The sequence below is a fragment of the Adiantum capillus-veneris genome, chromosome 25 (genome assembly GCF_014529385.1).
Source record: "Adiantum capillus-veneris isolate H3 chromosome 25, ASM1452938v2, whole genome shotgun sequence".
Lineage (NCBI taxonomy): Eukaryota > Viridiplantae > Streptophyta > Polypodiopsida > Polypodiales > Pteridaceae > Adiantum > Adiantum capillus-veneris.
In genome coordinates, this window is record NC_140955.1 from 1,058,010 (window position 1) to 1,084,319 (window position 26,310).

At 45.8% G+C, this 26,310-nt stretch overlaps 1 protein-coding gene across 4 annotated transcripts in view; it reads left to right on the plus strand.

Moving 5' to 3' along the window:
• The window catches only part of LOC147424310 (NAD(P)-binding Rossmann-fold superfamily protein), an 89,552-nt gene that overhangs the window by 19,839 nt on the left and 43,403 nt on the right, over positions 1-26,310 (plus strand). For 2 of the 4 annotated variants that reach the window (XM_086499925.1, XM_086499923.1), the window contains exon 2: positions 2,627-2,728. The exons of 1 other annotated variant lie outside the window; for it this stretch is intronic. In XM_086499925.1, the coding sequence (XP_086356051.1) occupies positions 2,627-2,728 (102 nt within the window). Of the gene's footprint in view, positions 1-2,552; positions 2,729-26,310 lie in introns of those variants that run through there. One more of the 4 variants, XM_086499926.1, reaches the window with a different exon arrangement.

Consider the following 26,310-nt stretch of genomic DNA (forward strand, 5'->3'; position numbering starts at 1 on the left):
GTACAACTGCTAGCTTTTTTATGTGGATCACATTGGTTGAAATTAGAGCTATTTACCATAAATTTAAAACCTTCCCAGCATCTTGTTTTGGGCTACCCTATGGGTACTACCCCCTAATCTATCTCTTACCCGTTTCTAGCTAAAACCTATTCTTTGGCCTCTTAAGAACTTGGGCGGCTTTCGAGTTGATTGATTCTACTTGGTTTTCATCACGCTGTCGCGGCACTCATATTGCATCACGACCACGCTCTGATAACCTCGCATAATGAAAGGTTGCCTGCCTTGGTTTCTTTGCCTCCCTCTCATTGATTGAATCTTACCTGGATTACCTCTTACACTCATCGACGCTAGGCGGCCACGACACCACCACAAATGAGCATCTTTCGGAGGGCTTCACTGCCTCCTCCATTATAAAAGGTGAGGGGTTCTTCCCTTCACTTAGGCTTGGTTTCCCTTGGCTGCTTGGAGAAATACTTGGAATGGCGACTGCTCACAGGTTTCTTTAATTTCATAGCTTCAAAACCATGCTCTGTTATCTGATTATAAAACAAGTTTTTTTATAAAAAAAAGCTTTTGGAAGAACTGGTCTTTTGGGATTTTTTCGAGGAACCGAATAATGTTTTTTCACATTAGCAAAGGGTTTTTCTTTGGCTTCTTGATTGGTACTGACTGCATACGTACTAAGCTAGAATATGACATCAAATCTTAAATGCATATTGTTATTATTTTGGTTTTTTTGACACTGATGGTGAGTATAAAGGCTGAATGCCTGGTGGGGGTGCTGGTTATGCATGCATTTTTTGGTTACTGGAAGGTGGGATACTAGTTATGCTGCCATTTTCTGATGGTTGCAGTTGGTTATGTTACATTCAAAATTGCAAAAAAAGGGGGAGTTTATACTTGATGATCTGGCCTGGTCTAACTGGTTATACACAGACTTTCCTTAGTTGAAAGCAAAAGGCTTGATAAAACCTCGGCACTAATAAATACACATCATTAGGGGTTTGTTCTGGTACTGATTACATACACTCACTCTAGCTTTTTTGGTTGCTTGACATAAAAATAGCATCAAATTGTTATTGGAATATGGTATACTGGCTATGCTGCCATATTCTGATACAGTTTTTTTATATCAGCATAGGATGTTGTTTGGCTTCTTGCCTGGTACTGACTGCATACTCACTTAATCCTCTGCTACTGAGCTAGAATATGACATCAAATACTATTTTGGTTATTTTAAATCAAATGGCGAGTATAAGGGCTGAATGCCGGTGGTGATGCTGGTTATGCATGGGTTTTCTGGTTACTGGAATGCTGCCATATTTTGATAGTTTTAGTTACATTCAAAATTGCAAAAAAATGGAGATCTGGCCTGGTCTAACTGGTTTTACACAGACTTTATATCTTCGGCTTAATATTGGGTGTGATTGGATGTTAGCTGGATCTGGTTTTCCATTATACTGATCTGGTTTGGAAAAACTAATCTTTACAAATGGATAATGATTGGGTTCTTTTGTGCTTTGCTACCTTAGTTTGGTATGGTATTGGGAGAATTATGTTGTGACTTACAAAGCTTCTAAACTTTACCTAATGCTTGGTTATCTGGCATAGATCTGGTTCTTCACTTACATCTAGTGATGAAGCTAAACAGAAAATAAATTTTGGTTTTTTTGCTTTGAATTAATGGAACCTTCTGAAATGCCAGGCTCTGCTCTGGTCCAGGTTTGATAAAACTATGCTTGGAAAACTTGGAGATTTAACCCAATTGCTACTGATGATTATTTCCTTTCTGATACTTAAGTTTATGCTGTTGGATAAACGTGCCTATTATGATTTGTTGGGATTAGTGATTTGCATTACACTCTTCTGGTTTTTACCGAGTCTCAAGATAGGGCTTGCTTGGTCAAAAGATAATCCTAGGTGTTTCTGGCTTTGAAGGGCTTGACATCGGAATACATTTTAAGGATGATATTACTTAACTAAAGCTTTGCTTGCAAGCTTTTTACTTACAATAAAATTGATTAGTCAACTTTTTTTAAAGAAATTAATAGATATGATATAATAAGAAGCTAATTGTATGTGTACTCTAGCTAAAAAAACATGATGGAGACTTTAAATATGCAGGACAGTAGCTAGTCTAAAACTTTTTAAGTTTGACATGGATAACAACTGATAGATTCCTTGAAGCCTACCATACGTAGCCAAGTCTAACATATCTGTTGTCTTGACTATATGGATGCAAGTGAGAATTCTATCTTGGCTTAAAGAGGTTTAGCTTGCTGCAGTCCGACTTTGGATACATTTAATGATGCAATTGGGATAGTTTTTGATACCTTTTTACTAATTCCTTTGGAATGATACTTCATTCTTACTATATTGTATAGTTATGATTCAAAGACTGAATTGTTTCTGTACTTATCTTTGCCTTGACATCTTTAGCCAATCGTCTTTTTGAACATCTTGTTCACTGGTGTGCTATTTATTTCGTTTAATAGACACACACACACACACACACACACACACACACACACACACAGGGGTTTGCTTTAGTAATTTTTGATGGAAATATGAAGGGAACAATTAAGCATTATCATGTCTCACCCTTTCCAATTTCTACACCGGGCAGGGATGTTTCAGGAACTTGCTCTCATGAGGAGAAAAGGATGGCTCTTCAAGAAGCTGGTTTTTGTACTTTTCTTTTCGATTCAGATGAGAGTGAACAACTAACGTGAGTAGCATAAGTACACCTCATTTTTTTTGTGTGCTTTATGAGGATAAACGCCATCAAGACCTTGTTTTAATTCAAAAAAGAGAATGTCAATATTAACTGTTGAGAGAGAGAGAGAGAGAGAGAGAGAGAGAGAGAGATTTGATTTACATCTTCAAACGCCGAACTCGACCTATGAGACATGCCGCCGTTTGCGTAGATATGAAATTTTCAAGTCCCAATCATCAAACATAAAGAGAGCGGGTTGATCCTTAAGTTTTCCGCAAGCCTTGCGTACAACTCTTGCTTTTATCTTCATGCGGTGCATCCCCTTGTACATCCGGAATCATATGCACTTTAGGCTTTGCATTCTTGTTATCATCATTCTTCTTCTTTTTGGGACAGCTTTGACAATGTGCTGTTTGCTTCCACAAGTAAAGCACTTGCCTTCGCACATATACTCCTTTTATGCTCCAAAGTAAGCCCATAAGTTGCGGGTTTAAATGGTCGCTTATTGAACAACTTCTTTTCGACTTTTGGACTTGATTTGGTGGAGGTTTGCATCTTTTAGATGGCTGCCCAGAATTTTGCAGGCTATGACTCGCCCTCTCTTTTGTCTTTCGTAGGGGTCACATCCTTGTTAGATTGCGAAATTTTCAATTCCGATGCCTCTGTGGCAAGAGCCGAAGCAATAAGCCGAGGTAAAGTATCCTTAGGAGGCAACTCTATGCCCTTTTGGTACGCAGGAAGTAATTCTCCAATGAACTTTCTCTTCTTCTCTGCCTTAGAGATGGACAAAAATGGAGAGGTTTATAACAAAGCTTTCCAAAACTTCTCTACATATTGGAGAACCTTCTCACCCTCTAATTGCCGAATTTCGTCCCATCTTTGAGTGATGGTTTGCATTGCATTTGGTGATAGGAATTAAGCAAAGAAGCGTTCTTTTAAGACTTTCCAAGTCTTGATTGGTAGAGGTGATAGCTTTACAAATATCCACCAATGTGGAGTTGTACCTTTCAAAAACATACTCACATGACGAAGCACGGATGTTTTGGTGAAGACTTCATCGCCAAAAGCAATACAATCTGAGCATCAAACTCACCATAGAATGCATCGAGCGTCACAAATTTATTCCTGTCCTTGACATCGTAAGGCTCCATGGATTTGTTTGCATCCTGAGTGTTGTGAGTCCAAAATTGACACATGAATGAAGCTGTTGGCTGATGCATTACTTCCCCTTTTGAAGGAGGTATATGCGGCTGAATATTACAATTATGCAGTCTAAATGGCTCTACATGATTTGCATAGGAACATGTTCTTCCACTTCATCCCTATTAAAATGCATACTTTGAAGCATGTATTGTATGGGACTTGTGACCATGGTGTACATGTGACCAATTATGCAGTCCATCACTAGATCGATGCGCATTAAGTTTTTCAGCTGAAAGTTGTGCAATTTCTGCTTCATGCATTGCTTGTGACATTCTCGCATAATGTGAACTGACGGAGGGTTCCTCCCTATGGGCATCCATCCTTTGCCTCTTTGGTTCATTGTCCTCCAATAAAAGTGTGCGCTCAATTACATTTTTCTCTCCTACACCTTCATGACGAGCCAAGTACACACAGGCTCGATCCAAGGGTTGCATACATAGCTCCCTCGCCATATTCTCAATATATGTGAGCTGGAGAAAATGCTCTGTATATGTAATCATCATCGTGCCGGGCCCCTGTATAGGCTGTATCCATGTCCTCTGGGTATCCAACTGAAACAAATCCCATTGTATAAGTCTAGTGATCTCCCTCCACATGAGAGAGAGAGAGAGAGAGAGAGAGAGAGAGAGAGAGAGAGAGAGAGAGAGAGAGAGAGAGAAATGAAATGATATATTAACGTCTACAAGAGGCCAAAATGACCTATGAGACCAATCAGAGAGAGAGAGAGAGAGAGAGAGAGAGAGAGAGAGAGAGAGAGAGAGAGAGAAATGAAATGAAATGTTATATTAACGTCTTCAAAAGGCCAAAATGACCTATGAGACCAATCAGTTACAAAATAGTGAATCTAATACCATGTCTGGGTACAAAAGAACTAGAAAAGAACTAGAAGTGGAACAAAATACTACTACTACTACTACAATCTAAAACTACGTGGGTGTAGCAGCTGATACAATAGGTACCCGGTAAACTGGATGTAACAGTGTGTGAAACAAAGATGGAAGAAATGGTGAGGATCCATCCTCATCTGCACTCTGAATGTCGAGAGAGTATGGCTCGAATCTTCTGTTGTAGTCTCCGTCGATGCTGTGTAGCTCCTCTCCTCAGTCGCGGTCGTCTGTATCTCTGTAGCTCCAATGCTCGGTCGATGAGAGTGCCAGTAGTGGTCGAATGAGTGTGGGACGAGCTCTGCAGTGGTGGCTGCTCCTCTGGCTGTCCCATATCTAGTGAAAAGAAATCTGTAATGTGTCTCTGGGACTGCCTCTCTCTAGCTCTCCCCAGTAAAGTGTCTCTATACCTGTGTAACTCAAGTAGATATAGTCCAAGACATCTCTGATCCTCATAACTCATGACCCTAGATAGAGGACCAAAACCCTCTCTGAATAAGCAGTGGAAACGCCCCCGTATCTCATAGAACACTGTGCAATGACATATGTAGTGCAACTCTGTCTCTGGCTCTCTCTGGCATAATCGGCATATCCTGTTGTCTGCTGGTATCCCCCTGAATCTACCAGTCTCAATCTCGAGCTGATGTGAGGATGTGCGTATCTGACCAATGGCACAACGCAAACCATGAGACATATGTGTGTCCATGTAGCTGGGTCGAATCACAAACCCATCTCCTGTGAGGTGGAGAAGATGCTCTCTATAGAAAGCCATATTCGTGCTCAACTCTTGAGGCGGCTCTATCCATGTCCTCCTGGTGTCGAGCTGGATCAGGTCCTGACGAATGAGTCTAGTGATCTCCACCCGTGTAAGAGACAGCGAGGGTGCCTGAAGAGAATACTGGAAAGGGGGCAACCTGTCCATGGTGAAGCCATGCGTCTGAAACCATGAAGTCATCTGTGCATACCAGCATGAAGTGTCCCCCTGTAGAGCTAACTGTCTGGAAGACTCAAGGGCCAGTCTAGCATATCTGTCTCTAGTAGTATCCCATAGGCTGTGCACAAAGGACACTGATCTGGTAAGCGCCTCAATCTCCATGCGGGGGGCAGCTAGCTCTGCTCGAATGATCGCGTGAGGTACGGAGGCCTTGGCTCTAATCAATCGGGAGATCATAGATACCAAGGGCCTCTCCATACGTCTCCAACCATCCTGGCCTACAGGAGGTCCCCATACCTGTACCCCATACATCATAGCTGAGGCTACTAAAGTATCAAAGAGCCATAACTTTGTCCGAGGTTCCTGGAACTGAACCTGCGAACACATCCTCTCCAAGCCTCCCAAGGCCGCATAAGCTCTGGTCAGTCTAGTCTCTGCTGCTCTCCCCAAAGAAAACCTCGGCCCAGTGAAGACTATCCCAAGGTAAGTGTATGCATCTGTATACTCCACAATCTCTTGACCATACGTGAAGGTCGGTGCCGATCTCCTGATCCACTGCGGTGTGGTGTTAAACACCATGACCTTGGTTTTACCAAGGTTTACAGACAATCCACTATCCTCTGCAAAACTGTGTAATGCATCCAACTGTCGCTGCATACCCTCTGGTGAGTCAGAGATCAAGACAATATCATCAGCATATAACAACAATGGGATCCACGTCCCTGCCAGCTGGGCACCTCTATCACCCTCTCTGTCAATGTAATCAGACACCTCATCAACATACATACCAAATAGAGTAGGAGACAATGGGCAACCCTGTTTCACCCCGATAGTGGAGTGAACTAAGTCAGATATCCCCTCTGGGGTGCGTACATGTCCCATCACTGATCTGTATAAAGCCATAATCCCCCAAATCAACACTGTGGGCACCCCCATCTCCTGCAGTCTGCGCATCAGTCGAGCTCTCGGTACCATGTCAAATGCTTTGCGGAAATCCACAAAGCTACAATAAATCCGTCTCCCATGTGACCTGCCCTCCTCAATGATAGCTCTGAGTGTCAGAATATGGTCAAGAGTGGAGAAACCCCTCCTGAAACCTGCCTGTCCCTTTGCCCGTACACCCTCACCCTCTGCCCAGTTACTCAACTGCTGCTCAATAATGGATGCATACAATCGTGCCAGTGTGTGTCCAACCATAATAGTGCGGTAATTTCCAGGCTCTGTAGGATCACCTGCCTTGAATATAGGCACAATAGTAGACAACCTCCAAGTCTCAGGTAATCCCTCACACATGGCACGATTGAACAACACTGCAAGAACCTCCATCAGCATATCCCTAGCATGTATAAAGTGCTCCGCCACTAGACCGTCATGATCGTAAGCCCTCCTAGTCCTCATCCTGTCAATGGCTCTCTTTACCATCTCAGTGGTAAAGAAGGTGCTCGTAGGTGGACATGGCTCTGTAGGATCTGGAAGGGGATCCTGCCCAGGAACCGTATATAACGATGTCGCATACTGGCCCCACACATCAGGAGAAGTAATCACTGGGGGAGGGGAGTGCTCATGGAAGAGTCGCCATGCCTCGCCTGAGTCTCTACTCAAGAACAACTGATACAAGTCTCGCTCCATCTGGGCCAGGTAAGCTCGTTTCTTCTTTCGCACAAGACGCCGGAAAGCAATCCGCGACTGTCTGTAGGTGATGACTCCTAAATGAAGATCCCTCTGAAGCTGGGCTCTCATCTCTCTGCACTCCTCATCATACCAACTATTCTGGGGCATGCTCCCAGAATGTCGCCTCCGATCCGGTTGAGTGTGTGGGTATGCCTCTGATGTTGCATCATGTAGTGTCTCAGTCAGTAAAGTAGTGCACTCCTCTACTGAGAGGCCTGGAGCAACTGTGCATAGACGATCCCAGATCGCCTCTGTATAAACCGAGTCAGTCTCTGGTGTAAATGTATAACGGGTGTGTGACCTGCCTCCTGATTTCTGGGCTGTACTAAACTGAAAAGATACGGACAGTGTCAAGAGAGCATGATCCACTGCTACGCCCACTGGTCTGGCTCCCACTGTGAAATCTTGAATACAAGGAATAAAGCTCGGCTGTGTCATAACATAGTCCACTGTACTGGCCCCATGTCTGTGTGGAAAGCATGTGAAGCCTGCTGCTCCAGGAAACCGCTGTAAGCCATTAAGTATGGCTAGCCCATGTGTAGTCGTCATCTCCGTGAGGTATCTCCCATACTCAGTCTGCTCTCTGTCATGTGAGCATCTGTCAAACCCCAGCTCACCCACATCCAACTCTCTAAGCATCTCATCTGAAGTGTCGTAGAAGACTGTCTGACAGTTGCCCGTTCGAGCATTGAAGTCTCCTAGGAGGATGATATCACCATCCCTAGAAAACTCCCATATATCATCATCTAGAATTGAGAAAGGCGACTGCCCTCTGGATACAGCATATACTGACGTACTGGGGGGGAAGTAACATATAGCAATATATAGAAATCGACCTGTGTCAGCTCTCAGCCTCACCCACATGTATCTAGCCTGATCATCTCTCCGTACAATATGTAGTAGTGGCTGTAGCTCCTCCCTAAACAACACCGCTACTCCTCTTGAACCTCTACTCCCATGCTCAGATCTCGTGACTGTTCTGTGGGCTGTCTCCCATTTGTATCCCACCACATGTGGCAACAGTTGGCCAGGGGCGTGGTGAGTCTCTGAAAAGAAAACAATGTCCTTGTCTCTGAAACTGTCCTCAAAGGCACCAACATCCAACCTCATAGACCCATTACAATTCCAAGTCGCCATCCTCAATGTGGTCCCATAGGTCTCGCACCGTCATGTAGAGCGCCGCTCTACAATCACCACCCGACCATCTCTGTAAAAGGCCATCTTCCCCTTCTCCCTTGCCGCTTGAATCTCGGGCATTACTTCTCTCATATGCGCAAGTTGTGAGAGAGTGAGGTCATCGCCTAAGAAAATACCTATCTTCTTGAGAGTAGGTCTCTTCCTCAAGAATTCCTTCTTCTCTTCCAATGAAGGGAAGCGTAGTATGAGAGCTCTTTCCTTTGAAGATTCTCCGGGGCCCTCACTCTTCTTGCCCACTCTCCATGCCTTTGTGTGTGAAGGCTTCTCCACCCCCATCATTGATGTGAGGCTTGTGACCTCTTTTTCCACATTGTTTATGTCCTTGAGGCCGGTTACCCTCACATGTAGAGCCCGCACCCTCCTTCTTTGTTCCTCTTCGAGGGTCATGTTGATAAGAGTGGGTGTACAAGGAGCTTCCTTACCTTTCCCTTTCTTGGCAACCTCAATCCATTTTTCGGCCTCCTCTACTTTCTTTTGCGTTTCGGATATGACCGCGGCCCATGACTTCTTCTCCTCATTGATGTTGTCAATTTCTTCCCTCAAAGAGGGCTGAAATTCCCCCTCTTCAAGCCCATTTTTTGACCGTGTTTCCAACACTTCTTTGTGGAGGTCCAAAATGCTATTCTCCAACGTGGCGATCTTGTTGAGAAGATGATCCTTCTCGTCCTTCCACCTCTTCTCCTTTTCTTCATTTTCTCGGAGGAAAACGGTCTTCGCGTTCCTCCAATCTTCCATCTCTTTTCTCCATGCTTTCATTTCCAATTCAATGATGGAAATTCGTTTGGAGTGAAGCATATATTTGAGTTTGCTTGTTGCCATAGGTGAGGTTGGGGATGACATGAGAGAGAGAGAGAGAGAGAGAGAGAGAGAGAGAAGAGAGGAATGATGTTTCTAAAGTGCAGAAAATGCAGCAAACCCTAAAACGCAGATCTGTCCAACAACCCCCCCAAAAAAAAAAAAAAAAAAAAAAAAGTTCGCGAACCCTAAAATACAGGTCGCGAGCCCTAAAAACAGGTCGCGAACCCTAAAATACAGCAGCGAACCCTAAACGAAAGCATGGTAAAGAGAGAGAGAGATGGCGTGATGTGAGAGAGAGAGAGAGAGAGAGAGAGAGAGAGAGAGAGAGAGAGAGAGATGCATCTAGAGAATACTTGGGGGTGGGCGGGGGGGGGGGGGGGGGGGTTGTCCAATAGAGAAACCATGTAGCTCAAACCATACGGCCATTTGTGCGAGCCTGAGAGGGGGGGAGCTTCTAGTGACCTCCCTCTGTGTGAGAGAGAGGGTGCATCTAGAGAATACTGAGGAGGGGGGAGCCTGTCCATAGAGAAACCATGTAGCTCAAACCATGCTGCCATCTGTGCATACCAACATGATGTATTTTCGTGTGGTGTCAAGCGCCGTGAGGACTCCAGAGCCAGCCGACCATAACAATCTCATGGGGGCGCCCCTAAGATATGTATGAATGCCTTTGATCTCGTAAGAGCCTCCACCACCAAAGGAGGGGCAGCCAATTGTGCTCGAATGATTGCATGGGGAACTGAGGCCTTAGCCTTGATCATCCCGGAGATCATGGAGATAATTGGCCTCTTCATGTCTGACCACCCATTTGAATGTCCATGCTAACGACAATGATGATCTATTGAGAGTCCCCATATCTGCACTCCAAATAACATAGCTGAGACAACCAGCGTATCAAAAAGCCATAGCTTGGTGCGAGGCTCCTGGAATTGAACCTATGAACTTATCCTCTCCAAACCTCCCAAAGCTGCGCATGCTCGAGCCAGTCTAGTCTCTGCTGCTCTCCTCATGGAGAAAATGGGGCCACTAAGAGCCACCCCAAGGTAAGTGTACAAATCCACATACTCCACTCAGTCCTGTCCATAAGTAATATTGAGTGCCGATCGCTTGACCCATTGCATTATAGTGTCGAATACCATAACCTTGGGCTTCCCAAGGTTAACAGACATACCAATATCTTGTGCGCAAATGTGTGTAAAGCATCAAGATGGCGCTGCATCACCTCAAGTGAATCTAAAATAGGCACAATATCATCCGCACAGGACATTAGGGGTATCCATGTCCCTTCCAACTGTGCTTCTCTGTCACCCTCCCTCTCTATGTAGTTTGAAGGCTCATACACATACATGCCAAAAAGAATGGGGGATAGTGGGCAGTCCCGTTTCTCCCCAATAGTGGAGTGAAAAGTGTTTGACATCCCCTGTGGCGTACACACTCGTCTTGTAACTGTTCTGTACACGGTTATGATCCCCCGTATGAGTCTACAAGGTTATGAAACCAGCCTGGTGTGGTGCTCGGATGCCCTCTGTCTGTGCAAATTAGCTTAGCTCATGCTCAATATAATCTAGCTAGTGTGTGTCCAATCATGATAGTGCAGTAATTCCCAGGTAAACTAGGGTCTCCAGATTTGAAAATAGTTACAATCATGGACATGCTCCAAGTATTAGGAGAACCCTCACACATAGCTTTGTTAAACATTAATGCAAGAAGATCAGCCAATAGATGCTTCGCATGTATAGAATGCTCAGCTACCAAGCCATCATGATTATATGCTCTCCAAGTCTTCATCCTATCAAAAGCCTTCTTTACCATCTCTGTGACAGGTTTTAAGGTTAGGGTTTTTGTGTCAAGGTCACAGACGCTTCGGTCCAATGTGTTTGTTTAGCCTGCATGAGACTCACTCAACCTAGAAAGGTTGTCCATGCCAATTTCTAGGTCAGATTTGGAATCCTATGTGCCGTGTCAGTTTTCCCTAGGTGGTAGTTGCATTTGAATGCCATCTATGTGATGTCAGGATTTCTAAGGGGCCTTCGGGTCCTTGACGAACTTGACCGGTTTTTGCAAGAACTGGCCGAGAGGCCTAAAATCTCGAAGAAGAAGAAGCAGAAAGAAAACCCAACTTGTGAAGTCTTGCCGAGGGGGCCCAAGTTCCTAGGGCCTTAAAGCAATATAATAAAGGAGCGCGCACACACACACAAACACACAAGGTCTCCCACGCTGAAGCTCATGATGTGGCAGATCTGTACAGACAACCCGCAATTCGCGCTGACATGCTAGCATAGCATTGTTCGGAGTACTGCAATTTGCGCTATTCACGTGGCACCTGTACGGAATTTTTGCTTTTTGAACTGGCTGAAACTGGCAGTTTTTAGCGCTAGCTTTTGAGAGCGGATGCTTTTAGGAATAAGTGCTTTTGAACCTAATGCTTTTGGGGCTCTGCTCTTAGCATCCCATGTACTCTTTATAAGTTCCCTAGGGCCATTCTTTCAGGAATCTGGACGCAAAGCTGGAAGACCTGGGCCTAGCGCGAGTTGTACTTTTGCAGATCAATAATAAAGAAATACCAAAAGAGTTGCAGCCTTTGGGGCCAACATGTCTTGGCGCGGAACTCCGTCGAGTCGTGTTGTCTTCTCTCTCTGTTATTTAAGCTGTTTGAAGTATTGAAAGTGTTGCCAAGTATGTAGTTTACAGTTATCTTTGTGTTTCCGTCCGATCCCTTGCCGGAAGTAATTACAGTGGTATTAGAGCTTCGGGCGTGTGCTTTTTGGAGAGCATACCGGTTCTACCAAAGAGCAGACAGAGCAAGACGGTGCTTCCAGAATTTATAGATTTTTTTAAATCAAAGCTTCTTCGTTTCCTTGCCCCGGATTTACTAGCCACTCCGCCCTTAGTTCATTGCACATCAGGAGCTCTCCCATCTTCATCGCTTTGTCTTAAGGGGCATAAGCCATAAAGAACCCAAGATCCTGTCGAAATGAAGGAAGCATTGGGAGATCACACACCCAAAGTCTCCCTGACGAGACACATGCCCAGTATGTGGTACGATGATTGGTATATTTAGCAGAACAACAAACACAAAGGCCGAAGATGATAGGATTGATTTGGAAGCTTTGCATAGCTATTTGAGCACCTTGAATCCCCTTGCTAACCCTGTTATGCCACCCCGATCTTCCCAGATTTAGTCCTCTGATCCTCCCCGAAATTACCCGACTACTCCTTCACGATAGAATTCTGGAGATGCCTCAATTTTTAGGAGGCATTTTCAAGGACATGGCTTCACAAGAACAGCTGCGTGTGGTCTCCGAAGTACCATTACAGATTCCCCCCCGCTCTATGTTCCCCCACCACCAAGTGCATCCACTTATGCAACGGATGGGCACCATCACCATTATTACTATTACTTAGCACCTCCTGTGGCAGAATCATGTCCAAAACCTTTCAAGGATGGTGGTGCTACGGTTAAATTTTCACCTTCTCAAGCATCCAAGATTCCTACAATGCTGTCTAGTTCTTACAACAATTTGACGTTCTGTTCAATAACGGAAACTTTACAGAAGAATCCAAGTTGGTACAAGTCACTTCTTTTCTCAAAGATAGTTCTTTGACCTGGTGGGCTGCCCTAACCAAGAAACCGGAAAGTCCGAAGACTTGGCATGACTTCAAGCTCGCTTTCTGCCCTTCAGACATTCTTCAAATTTACAATCAAAGATTTTGGGACGCTTATTTACCGATTTCCACCTCTCGAGACATTACTTTTGCACAACAGGTTGAGAAGTACATTGTGGGCCTACCTTTTCCATTACGAGATTACTATATAGGAAAAGTGGTATCAAATATGCGACAACTTAGGCCACATGCAAGAGTGGGCTATCACATTATGAAGAAAGAATTGGTATTCACTGACCCTTCCCAAAAGAGAAATCCAAATCCTCGCTTCTCTACCCAAGATACCCCACAACCAAGAGTAGATTCAGTTTCCAAGAGTCCTCGAACGCTCAATTCTAAAGAGATGGCACAGTACCGATTAGAAGGAAGGTGTTACAAATGTGGCCTTCATGGTCACATTGCTTGGGATTGCCCAAAAAACCCCAATAACAAAAGACCCTCTATGTATGAAAGCACAAGAAATAAGAAGTCTTGACCTTTAGTTGGATTGATTTCCAACTTGATGGGTGTTCCTGCCGTTGATGCATCCAATGAACCATGTAGAGCTATGGGAGAAGTCAAAGATCAAAATGCCCTTATCTTGATCAATAAGTAACTGAGCGAGCTCGCTGCTGCTCTCGTACGCCTCCCTCGCCTGCATCTGTCGCCCCCCTCTCGCCATCACTAGCTGCTCTCCCTCCCCTGCCCTCGCGCTGCGCGCCGCCCCTGCCTACCCTTGCCTGCGTGCTGCTGTGCTTGTGCCCAACCAACGACCTGCTTAGCTCGCTCTCCCACTCCCTCGCTGCTCGCCATCCCCCCTCCCCCCCCTTTTCGTTTGTTGCCCTCAGCCCCCGCACACCCTGTCCCCCCCCGGCCCCCCCCCTTGCTGCCTATCTCTTTACCAGCAGTCGAGAACCCAACCCCCCCTCCTCGGTTTTGCTCGAAGGACTCGCCCTACTACTCACTCGCAGTTTGGTGTGCTCTCTTTAGCAAGGCTTGGCCTCGCTTTCACTCCTTTCGCATTTCTGTTAGCAGCAGACACAGATGGAGGCTCATGCTCCGCCCCAGAGGGACTCTCCAGAAGCCCCCTCGCCCGACCCTGCAAAGCCCAACATCCGACTTGCTCTCTCACTGCCAGAGCAAGCGAGCCTAGCCGCAGAGGTGGAGCGACTCCAAGCGACTTCCATCATCTGCAAGATCATCGGCACCCGACCTAGCAGTGGAGAGGAGCGTGATCTTCTTTAGGCCCGCCTTCTAGCCGAGGTCGGCAAGATTCTCGATGTTCAATTTCCCGGACGTGGCTACTACCAGATAGAGTTTGAGACTCCCGAGATGGCGTCCAAGGTCATTGCGATGAGCCTCTTGCCATCCGAGAAGTTTGCGCACACTTTCGACATTGGCGCCATGGTTTCGATCCAGCTACCGACGTTCTTGTCGAGGGCGTAGACCTGCCCATCTCAGCGTGCTTCCCCGGCCTGTGTAGGGAGTACCTTCCGCTCCTTTCCAGGATAGGCTCAGAGATTGGGACTGTCTTGGAGACACCTTGCACGGCAGCCTCTGTAAGCTGCCAAGGCGGCCGACATCCCCACAGTACGTGTTCTGGTTCGGGACACTCGTCCTCTCCCGAAGGTCATCCTACTACCTAGGGTGAGTGGAGGTTGGTTCCGTCAGAGCGTGGAGTATTCGGGCCTCCCGGATCAATGTCTTATTTGTCGTTAGATGGGCCATCTTGCGAAGGCCTGTCCACGGAGGAGACCCCGACCTACACCTCAGGCTCAACCCCAGCCTTCAAGGGCCGGCCAGCATCAGCAGACAGAGTCACAGGTTACGCAAGCAGAGCCATCCTTCGAGCCTGGGGCTCAAGCGGAGGAGGGTTGGCAGCAAGTTTGTGGTCGACGTCAACAGGGGCCACCTCGCCAACCTGTCACTCAGAGTGGTCCCCAGGCTCCAGTCCAGCAGTAGTGGGTTCCCACAGGGGACGGTTCCGACCCTCTTTAGCAGGACGAGGTCCTTGCTCCACCCTCCACCTCAGCCTCACCTCCGACAACACCTCCCCTCTCCGAGTTCTCCCCCCCTCGTCTCCTCCCTCCGCCTCTCCACCTCGCCCTCCTTCCTCTGTCGCTCCCCGCCCCCCCTCTCCTCCTCCCGCTAGCCCCCCTGCTTCCACATCTCTTCTTGCTCCTTTCCCGCAACCGACCTAGGGGGCAGGACCATCCTCGGCTGCTAGGAGATCTCTTGGCAGCGCTTTTGGCACGAGTCGCTTGGCGAGAGAGGGACAGCCTTTCTTGCATCCCTCTTCTGGTGCAGACATCCCCCTTTGCAGCAGTTCCTCGTGGACTGACGAGTTTCAACATTCGTCGTCGTTGGGATTTCTTTGCCTACGATTTTACACGGTTCCTCGGTGACTCCTCATCAAACTTTGAGGCAGCTTGCTTCAGAGTTCATGTACTATTCCTTGTAGCTAGAGGGATAGAGGCCCTGGACTCAGCAGTTGGCTTCTTTTTCCCCTCCTATGCGGTAGGGACCAGCCTCAGTGGACCTTAGACTCAGTGTTGCGCGGCTGCAGGCACATGCCCTCGAATTCTCGCATCACATGGGAGACCTAGGGGTTACAGACTTGGTTCAGACTCTGTGGCCGTTGGCCAAGTTTTCAGTGACACCTCCAGACTCGGCAGGATGTAGACACATTGTGGTTCACTTCTTTGTTGACACGCAGAGCCCGCCATGCTATGTACACATACATGAGGACTCCTGGACAGAGGAGGTTGCCTTGTGGATGGCTCCTTCTTCTTGGGCTTGGGCTAGACACTCTTTGCAGTCACGCCTATCTCGAGGACGCTCGGATGCAGAATATTCCACATCCAAGCCAGCCTCGAAGATAGCACGGTTAGCTGCTGCTGCTGCAACATCAATTCTCTCTCGCTCTCCATGAGGATTGTCTCATGGAACGTGCAAGGATTAGGTTGGCCCTAGTTTCAGTGCCAAAGGGACTGACCATGTCAGGAGCTTCAGCGATGCCTTGTGGGAGGAGAGATTGACCTTCTTATGCTACAGGAACATCATCTGTGTGAGAGCCGCATTAGACGACGTGGTCAGCTTTTGCGTGGGCGGTATGAGACATTCTGGTAAGCTGCATTTGGACTTGGTGGCATCCAGGGCGGGGTATGGATGACTATTGCGGACTCTTGGCAGCAGGCCATCGTGGACAAAGGTATTATTGTGCCTGGCAGGGCTCAGTGGATTACTGTCCAGTGTTCGACTGGGACGTCACATACTGGCAGCACGGAGAGAGGCTCGCCCTACTGTAGCACCTCATTGGTAGGAGGAGGGTCTCACAGCTAAGTTCTTGTCAGCTTTTTGAGTGAGGTTGTGGGATGCAAGACAACCGCAGCGAGTCACTTTGTTCAAGTGGCTGGTTGCACATAGAGCTACAGCAGTGGGAAGCTGGCATGTACATAGTGGTCTCTCGGTAGCATGTGCAGCTTGTGACCATCCTGTGGAGAGTCAGCGCCATTGTCTTTGGGACTGTCCTATGGCACAACAGGTTTGGCTTCGTGTCCTTCGGCTGATGCCAACTCTTTTTCCACAGCACGACAATACACTTGGGGGGTAGCTGCTTTGAGCTGTCTTCCACCAACAGGATGATAGTGATACAGGGGGGTCGATCTACACTCCAGCCTACTTTAGAGCTTACCCCACAGGAGTGGTGCAGTGAAAGAGAGGTGTGTTGGGAGCTCGTCTGTGGCCTGACACTTTGGTTCATCTGGCAGGCCCGTTGCTTCCGCATCTGCAAGGCTCGCCTTGTGCCACCAGTGGAGACTGCTCGGGATTTTTGGCTGGAGCTGATCCATACTCTCAGGGGACAGTTTGAGAGACTTTAGGGCAGCTTCGACCGCATGTGAGAGCGCAGAGAGGGAGTTCCTTCGACTCTGACGCCCTGGGCATTTCTTCACCGTGGTTCGGGGGGAGCTCAGTTGGCACTACCGTCCACTTGTGTGGCTTTTTCCTCCTCCCATCTCTTGATCTAGCCTCATTGTACATATGCTGTTTTTTCACTGGGAGAGTCTCCCCTTATGAGTGTTGTAGCCCTCTCTAGTAGAGGTGGTTGTAGCCCTATGGGCAGTTTCATTAACTAATAGAAGGATCTTTTTCTCGGAAAAAAAAGATGCCCTTACCCTCTTATCTCCCCAGAATTAGCTGCAAGATTAGGTATGATGAATATGTCAAAGGGACACAAATTGAAGCACAAATGGCTAATGGAAGCTACACAACATCGACACCGTTGATCGAATCACTTCGACCTTAGAGACCCATTATAGTTCCAAGTAGCAATGTTGAGTTTGGTCCCATAGGCCTCGCATTGTCATGTGGTGGTATGCCTCTCCATAAGCACAACACGATGTCTCTATAGAAAGCCGCTTACCCCTTCTCCCTTGCTGCCCTGATCTTTGGCGTGACCCCATCATGTGTGCTAGCTGTGCCAAGGTAAGACCATCTCCTAAGAAGGCACCTCTCTTTAAAGTTGGCCTTTTCAAGAACGCCTTCCCTACTTCCATTGAGGGGAAGCGCAAAATTAGTTCCATTTCTTTGACTGAGGATATACCTATATGTGCCTTCTATTTCCTCACCCTCCGTGCTTTGTTATGTATATGAGAGAGAGAGAGAGAGAGAGAGAGAGAGAGAGATATTTTTTAACGTCTATAAAAGGCCAAAATCGGCCTATAAGACAATTCAAAGTACATGAGGCGGGTGTCCTCTGTGTATCTGTAAAGGATAAAAGGTACAAAAGTAAAAGTGACTATCTTGTATGATGACTGGGGGAGAAAAGCGATACAAGGGTGGGGATGGAGCTCCAAAAGTGAGTAAAAGATGCAATCCTATATGCTGGGGTAGAATGTACAATCATAAGATGGAATGCTATCCTATCTCTAGCTCCATCCAGTACCATAATCCGGGTGTAGTACAGGATGCATGGGCGGATAGGGTGTGAACAATCCTTGTAAGATGGCTGCTGGATCTGCAAAAGCCCGGAGGCATCTCTCCTCCAAAGATCTATAGTAGTGCTCCTAAATCTCCTGGATCTCGCTCTGGTGTAGGCGAGGCGCCCTGCGTCCATGCGTACGGGGGCGTTTGGGCCTCCTCAGCCTGCTGCAGAGTCACTCCTCTCTGGATAGTCGAAGGTGATGGTGCTGCTATGGTCGTCTGAAAAAAGTCTGTGAGCTGTGTTTGGCGCTCATCTCTCACAGCTGATGCTACCTGGAGGAGGGAGTCCCGATGCTGCTGTATCTTGAGGAGAAAGCGGCCGAACTGTCGCTGGCCTCTGGCCTTAAAAATCTGATGTAGAGTGGGCTGATCTGCAAACAAGGTCGGGTATTTGCCTCTGATCTCCTTATGTGCTCTAAATCTGCAAACATAGTGCTCCTCGCTCTCAATCTCTGCTGCGGAAAGTCTGCATATCCTCTCTGCTCTGGGGATATGTGTAGCTTGTCCTCTCTCAATCTCTAACTGGTGTGACGATACTCCGAGCTGGTCCGATGGCGACCCGTGCTCTATGTGGCATGTGGATATCCATGTATCTCGGTCTCTGGATGAATCCATCTGCTAGGATAGTCAGGAAGTGATCTCTGTAGTATTGCCTCTTCGTGGAGAGAGGCTCTCTGGGTGTGATCCATGTCTCCCTAATGTAGAGCTGCCAGAGGTCCTGTCTGAGTACACGATTCCTCTCAGTGTGTGAGAGGCGTATATGAGGAGAGTCAGGATCATAATGAAAAGGGGGCAGGATTGTGATGTCCAAACCATGGGATGTAAACCACTCTAGGACCTGTGAGTACCATGCTTACGTGTCACCCTCCTGATGCAGCTGTATCGATGCCTCAAAAGCTCTACGGGTGTACATCCATCAAGGTTTTTCCCATATTTCTTGTGTACGGACAGATGGTTGATTTTATTTAATGCAAAGGGTTAAAGCCCCACTTTCAATGCAAAACACACACAAACATACTTTTTTTTTTTTGTAATGTCAGATTGAATTACAAATGGGAAACCTCAAGGCGAGGAAAACCCATAGAAAGTATTACAAACTGTAACTCAGAAACAGTCAAAGTAGAGCTGGTAATGGGTAACAGGGAGCTCGTCCAAGTCATAGGCAACTTGAAGAGACTGTCTAAGAGATATCTTGAAGAAAGAAACATACTCCACTTGAATCTGCTGAAACATGAGGGAATTCCGTGCTCTTCACACTATCCATAGCACCCAGAATCTAACCCATCCGAAAAAGTATGCATATGACCGAAGCAAAGGCGGAAGCACTCCAAAGATCCAGAAAAATTTACCAAATTGTGAGCCAGGGAAACGGAGCGAAGAGCTGAAGAGATGCTATCCACAAATTGTCGCATACGAGAACAAGACCACAGTAGGTGTGGAATATTCTCAATGGCTGCACCACAGTGAATGCATTGCGAAGAGGCCAATCTCCTAGAGCGCAATAATTTACCAGTGGGGAGAACCCCAACAATACATCTCCGCATGAACAAATGCTCCTTGAGAGGTAGCTTAGCATGCCACACTTTCATAACTTTACTCCGCCACCAAGTAACACTCTTATTCATATTCCATACCTTGTTACAATGTTCTTGGATCCAGGAAGATGACTGCAAATGATAGTGCACTTTCTTTGCAGGTATCGAACCAATCAAAGAACCAGCGTAGAGCCAACCGCAAATTCGATTGTGTTCAACCAGCGGCGGGATGGGAGATATAGAGTCGACAACTCCTTAATGGTGTCCCACATGCGCCTGTAGTGTAACCCAAGTCCAAAGGTAAGAGCAGCTTGTCTGAACGAGAGCACCCGTCCTTCAACGTCTATTACATCTATCATCCTGTCAATACCTTTGCGGGAGAGATACTAAGCCTATCTAGGAGAGCGTTGAACAAGAGTCTGAGCAAAAACTCTACTCCAATGCAAACTCTCTAATCGCAGTGAATTTCCACAGGCGTCATCTCTACCATTCCACAACAATTCCCTCGTGACCAACTTCCAATCTGCCACTAGAGTGGAAGCAAAGGGACATCCTGGAATTGTAGTTTCAATTTTTCCAAAAACTACATCCCAATACGACGGTTGCCAATGGCCGAAAGCTGGCGTGGAAACCGCATGAGAGCACAAAAATGCAAGCATCTGTGTCCAGGGCTGTTTTTGCTCAACCAGCACCAAGAACAAAGTAGCCTTCCTTGCTGTAACATGAGAACTCAAATGAAGGATATTGAGACCACCACAACGTTTTGGAGTACAGAGCTTATCCATCGCAAGCAATTGCAATCCTTTTTTGTGAGAGGAAGTGGACCAGAAGTCCTCCAGAATCTGAGACATGAAATCCCGAAGACGACGGGGTGGCCAATGCAACAATGGCAAGAAAAATTGCATGTATGCCACCAAGATGGACTGCATTATTTTGAGTCTTAAATGGAGCGGTGAGGTAGACAATTTCCAGTAATGCAATTTAGACCTTAGTTTATTCTCAACCCATTGTAACAACTTCGCATTGTTAATCGACCAAGCCAATGGATAACCAAGATGCCTCTCACAATTTGATCAGGCTTCACTATTTCACCTGGCCATAACATAGCATGCCAATCCATTTGATGCAACAACAACAATTTAGATTTTTGGAAATTTATTTGTAGACCTGCAGCCAACCCATAAACATGTAGTGCTTCCATAACACAACAAACATCCTCAGGTTGATTTCTTGGCCAAAACATGGAGTCATTCGCTTACTAAAGTCGTCTCAGATATCTTTGGCTCTTTAGCAATAGGCTTTAGGGTCATTGGCTGATGCCCTGATGCTTGCGAGCTAATAGATTTAGGCTCAACAGACACTCTTTCTCCTTGAATCATTAAATTATCCTCCAATTGGATCGCATTGGTGGTGATTGCTTCCCAAGTGGTGATACCTCTAATGACTAGGCCATTGTAGATATCCTCATGTCGTAGTCCCCTAATGAATCTATCAAGCATTTGGTTATTGTTGAAGCGCTTGTGCCACAAAATGATCATGAGCTGGCAGTTGCAATCCATGTAGCCGACCAGAAGCTATCAAGGAGTCCACATACAATAGAGAGGATGTGTAGCAACAGCATACAACATGGCACTCAAAGGGCATCCTTGCCTGACCGATCGACCAAGATCCCATAACCAAGTAAGCTCACCATCAAGAATTCCGGCGGATTGACTGTTTTCATAAAGAAAATAGACTACTCGACGCATCGTGGGCCCAAAGCCCAAAGCCGTCATGATCTGAGCAGTGAAGTCTCAATGAACAATGTCAAATGCTTTCTCTATATCAATTTGCATAATGAGCACATCTTGTCGCAATATATTTTGCATACGCAATTCCAATAAAAGCGTTAGCAAAAATATCCATAATTTGCTGGCGAGGGATAAATCCATATTGAGCCGGATGTATGCCTGAAAACAAATGGTCAGCAACACGTGTAGCTATCATTTTTGACAACAATTTGTAAACGACCGGCATAAGCGTTATTAGATGCCAATGTGAGAAGGATTCACACAATGCTTGCTTAGGCAACAATTTCACCAGTCCTTTCGATGATTGCGGCAATGATGGCGTGGTCCATGCATGATTTATCATGAAAAGGAGAGGCTGCTTAAGAGATTCCCAAAAGCGAAGGAAAAATTCAACCGTCAATCCGTCCCATCCAGTCGATTTCCAAAGGCCAAGATGTAACAAACTATCGTGCAACTCATCCTCAGTAAAACTGGCCTCAAGGGAAGCTGCATCATTCATTGTCAATATAGGTTGTACATAAGACAACAATAACTATTTGGCTTGCAAAACCTCACTCGAGGGAACCTCTGACGCTTGGCAAAAACTCGTTGAAAGTGACCCACCATTGAGTCCGCCAATTGATCTTTCTTGGTTGTCCATTGCCTAGCCTCGTCTTTAACCCTTTTGATAGAGGCAGATATCCTCGAATGATGCAAGTGCTTAAAGAATTGTTTCAATGAACAACCTTTATCCATAAAAGCGTATTGCCTAGATCTAATTTCCATTTTTCAAGTTTTCTCTTATCATTATGTATCAATGAGGTTTTAGCTGCGCATAATTCCTCTTGTTTTGAATCAGTAAGCCTTCTAGTATCTGCAAGACTTCCCAAGGCTTATCGCCTTATCTTCCTGTACTTTATTTCTCAACTGGTACATGTACCACGAACCATAATCCTTTATGATTGCCTGGGCCCGCGTGCACACACACACACTGTTAGGCTTGAGTCTATGGGGGGTGATGGCGTGCAGCCATGGCAAGAGAGCATGTAGAATTGCAGAACGAGAGAGAGAGAAGAGGCTCGACACCAAGAAACAAAAAGCAATGCTTGTATATTATTTTTCTTTGTAAAAAAACCTTATATAAAGTAAAAGTGCGATGCACACTCCACATAGATTGGACTTTTCTCTGCATGCTAAAGGGGAGTTTCCCACGGGCTTAGACCACAGGGCATGAACCCAACAATCCTTCCCTCAAGCCCGAACTAAACAGGCCACTCTCATGATACCTCGAGTTTTTGGTGTACTCTACAACCGTGAGTTTTAGGTTCTCTCCCAACCAAGGATTTTGGTGTATCCATAACCTGGTGCTATGATAGTAAAACTCCCCCTTGAACAGATAGGTTATAGGTGGAAAAATTAGCTACCAATAAATGGAGTTTTTGGTTCACAGCCAACCTTGGGTTTAAGGTGTACCCAATAACCTCATGAGAAGCAAAACAAAATAGGACTTGAACAAAAAACTGATATTTTGGGAGGTCTTACCACTCATGTGTGGCAGTGTCTATAGCCCGTATAATTTATTTTGACGAAGAAAAACATGAAAGGAGTCTAAAAAGCTTGATTGTCTACAGAATATATTGGAGATTCAATGTCTCCCTCAATCACATGAATTTGATTTTTACCCTTTTGAAAGCATCTATTTGAAGGATGATTTGTTTTACCACAGTGAACACAAGGATTCTTCTTGAAACAATCTTTTGTTTGATGATTGTTGCGTCCACAAATGGCACAAGATCTGGTACCAATGGATGGTCGAGATGAAGCTCAGGTAGAAGCACAATTAGTGATGGCATAGGCACTGGAAGTATCAGAAGAACTGATGGGGTATACTGCATGGGAGACGATATATGCACTAGGAATAATGGGAGAATTGGTACGGGATACCCTTCGTTCTTCTTCCTGCAATAAATTGATGATACCATCCAAGGAGGGCAGTGAATCTTTCTCCTTTAAAACAATAACAATTTAATGGAATTTATCAGGCAAACTTTTCAATAAAACAGCTATGAGATCTTCTTCTGGCACTGGGGCTTCGACATAAACAAGTTGAGTTTTAATACTCTTCAGTCGGTTAACTAAAGATATAAAGTTATCATCAATACGCATAGCAAGAGAGTATAACTCCATCTTTAGACTCATCATTGAATACTTAGCTTTAGCACCAAAAACCTTCTCTGGCTGTATCCAGGCAGCGTTGGCAGATTGCATGTCATCCAGATAATGAATAAAATTATCTTCGAGAGATGTCAGAATAATACCTAATGCTTGCTCGTCCTTGCGTTGTTGCTCGGCAGATAACGCTCTGGTAACTACTGTCGATGTGTCAGCTTTGTCAGTTGACAGACGCTTGACCACGCTGCAAAGATTCATTCGCATCAGATATCCCTTCACTTTGATTTGCCAGGTGTGGAAGCAGGATCCGTTGAATTTATCCACTTTGAATGCCATGCTTGATAAATTTTTTGGCTATAATTACTGTCGTTGAAGTCAAAAAATGATGTCAAATTCTTGTTGCTTGCTACTATTGTTGATAAGAAGCAGTTGTTGAAGGCAAACATTGAGGGCCTATCATTTATTATGAGAATTTTTGTATAAGAACTTGTCCTTGCCCTTGAGCTTTTGAAGTTGAGTCCTGCATTGTCAACAAGCCCTTCGCAGACAACCTTTTGAGAAGTTGCGTTTTTGAGGTTGTTTGTCCCTTGTACACAGCAACATTTCGAGACGCAAGCTCTACAACGTTTCAATATGCTGCGGATTTCCCTGCGTGCGGACAACGTTTTGAGACGTTGTGATTGGAGAGACCGCCTTGTGCTTGTTGCCTTGTTAATTAGCTTAGCTGCTGCGTTTTGATATGCTCGCGTTGGAGCCCCTTCACCTACCGATTGCACTGCGTTTTGATATGCTCGCCTGAGAGCCCGCCACACAATGCCGATGCCTTGCCTTGCCAGCACCAAGAGCACCAACAACTGCCTGCAGCTCTGCACGCCTTAGCGACGTCTTAGAACGTCCTGCGTCTCTGTGCCTTAGCGCCACCTACCAACGCCTGTGGCTCTGATACCAAGTGTTAGGCTTGAGCCTATGGGAGGTGATGGCGTGTAACCATGGCGAGAGAGCAGGCAGAATTGTAGAACGAGAGAAAGAGAAGAGGCTCGACACCAAGAAACAAAAAGCAACGCGTGTATATTATTTTCCTTTGCAAAAAAAAACCTTATATAAAGCAAAAGTGCCATGCACACTCCACATAGACTGAACTTTTCTGTGCATGCTATAAGGGGAGTTTTCCACGGGCTTAGACCATTGGGCTTGAACCCAATACACACGCGCACACACACACACAGAGGAGGAGAAGAAGAACAAGAAGAGAGATAGATAGATAAATAGATTTTATTATCGTTCTTGGAGGTCAAATATGACCTATGGGACCAAAGTTGCATGTGATGTAGTATGTGTATGGCTGATGAGTAACTTTCGATGCTCCAAAATTGTGGTGATGAGAGTCGTAATGGAGAGCCCACACTGTGGCCGGGAGAGGAAAGTGTGTAGGTCTAAGTTATGGCTGAAAATGTGAGAGAAGCAAGTTCGGATGTGACCAAAACCTGAGCACTCTAGTAGTGTGTGGTACTCAGACTCTCGAACTTGCAGTGAGCATAATGTGCACAGTCGATTTGACTCTTCTCCATTGCCCCAACGCCCTATCTCGCATCGAAGGAAATGGGAGCTAAGCCGAATGGTTGCGATAGTGCGTATCGTGGACAAGGGGATAAGCTCAAGCATGTAAGTGTCAGTACGGTTTCCTCTTTCAGCGAAGAACATGGTTTTGTAGTTGGGGGCAATATGGGTGGTGTAACGTATGAAGCGTGACCCACCGGATTTCTCCCAAGCCGTAATACATTGGCGTTGTAGAAAAGCTTCATTCACTTGGGTGTCGATTGAAGCATTATGTAGCAAGTGTAATGCATCCCATCTCCCAAACCACTTCTTATGTCTTGCATCCATCCCGTGCTCAAGATCTTGCTTTCATGCGTCTTTTGAACTTTTTTGCTTGCTTTCATGCAATTGTAGGAAGTCGATGTGAGGGGTTTTGACACATCTTTATCATGTACTCCACAACCCTTTCCATGCCCATAACCTCAATTGGAAGAGATTCTGACTCAAGAAGTAAGAGCATATATGGTGTTTGTTTCTTAACTTGGAGAAAGTTTGTAAGAAAACGCCTTTGGACATTCTCAAACTCTTTCCAAGTAGACTTTGAGATGCTCCCGTCCGACACTTCAACTCCATAAAGAAGAACCGGTGTCACCAATGCGTCAAAAAGATACTTCTTGAGAACCCAACACTTGATGTTTCCCACATTACACATGTTCTCAAATGCATAATATGCTCTCTTTCCCGCTTCCAAATGACGCATAGCACATTCATGCCACTTGTGATTGGACAGAACCTCAAGGCCAAGGTACTTAAAGCTCTCAACAACTTCAAGTGTCTCGTTGTTGTACACAATGCATGGCTTCTCCTTATGGTTGGTTTTCACAAGCATAACCTTTGTTTTGGATAAAGGTCGCTATGCAAGCAAAAGTTCTCAAGGACAACCATAAGCCTTTGTGCATCTTCTAAAATGTGTGCTAGAAGCACTACATCATCTGCATACAACAAAAGCATGATTACCGCATTGCAAATAGTGACCTCTTCAATGCCTTCTTGCATAAAGTAAAGTACCATTTGTTCCGATTGATCGATGCATAGACCAAAGAGAGTTGGTGACAACGGACATCCTTGTTTAACCGCAATAGTGCTTATAAAAATTTCTGAAATTTCTCTTCTAATGCGCAATTCACAAATCACCTTCTCGTAGATTCGAGAAACCGTAAGCATAAACTCACTTGGCACTTGGAGTTCTTTCATCCTTCTCCACAAA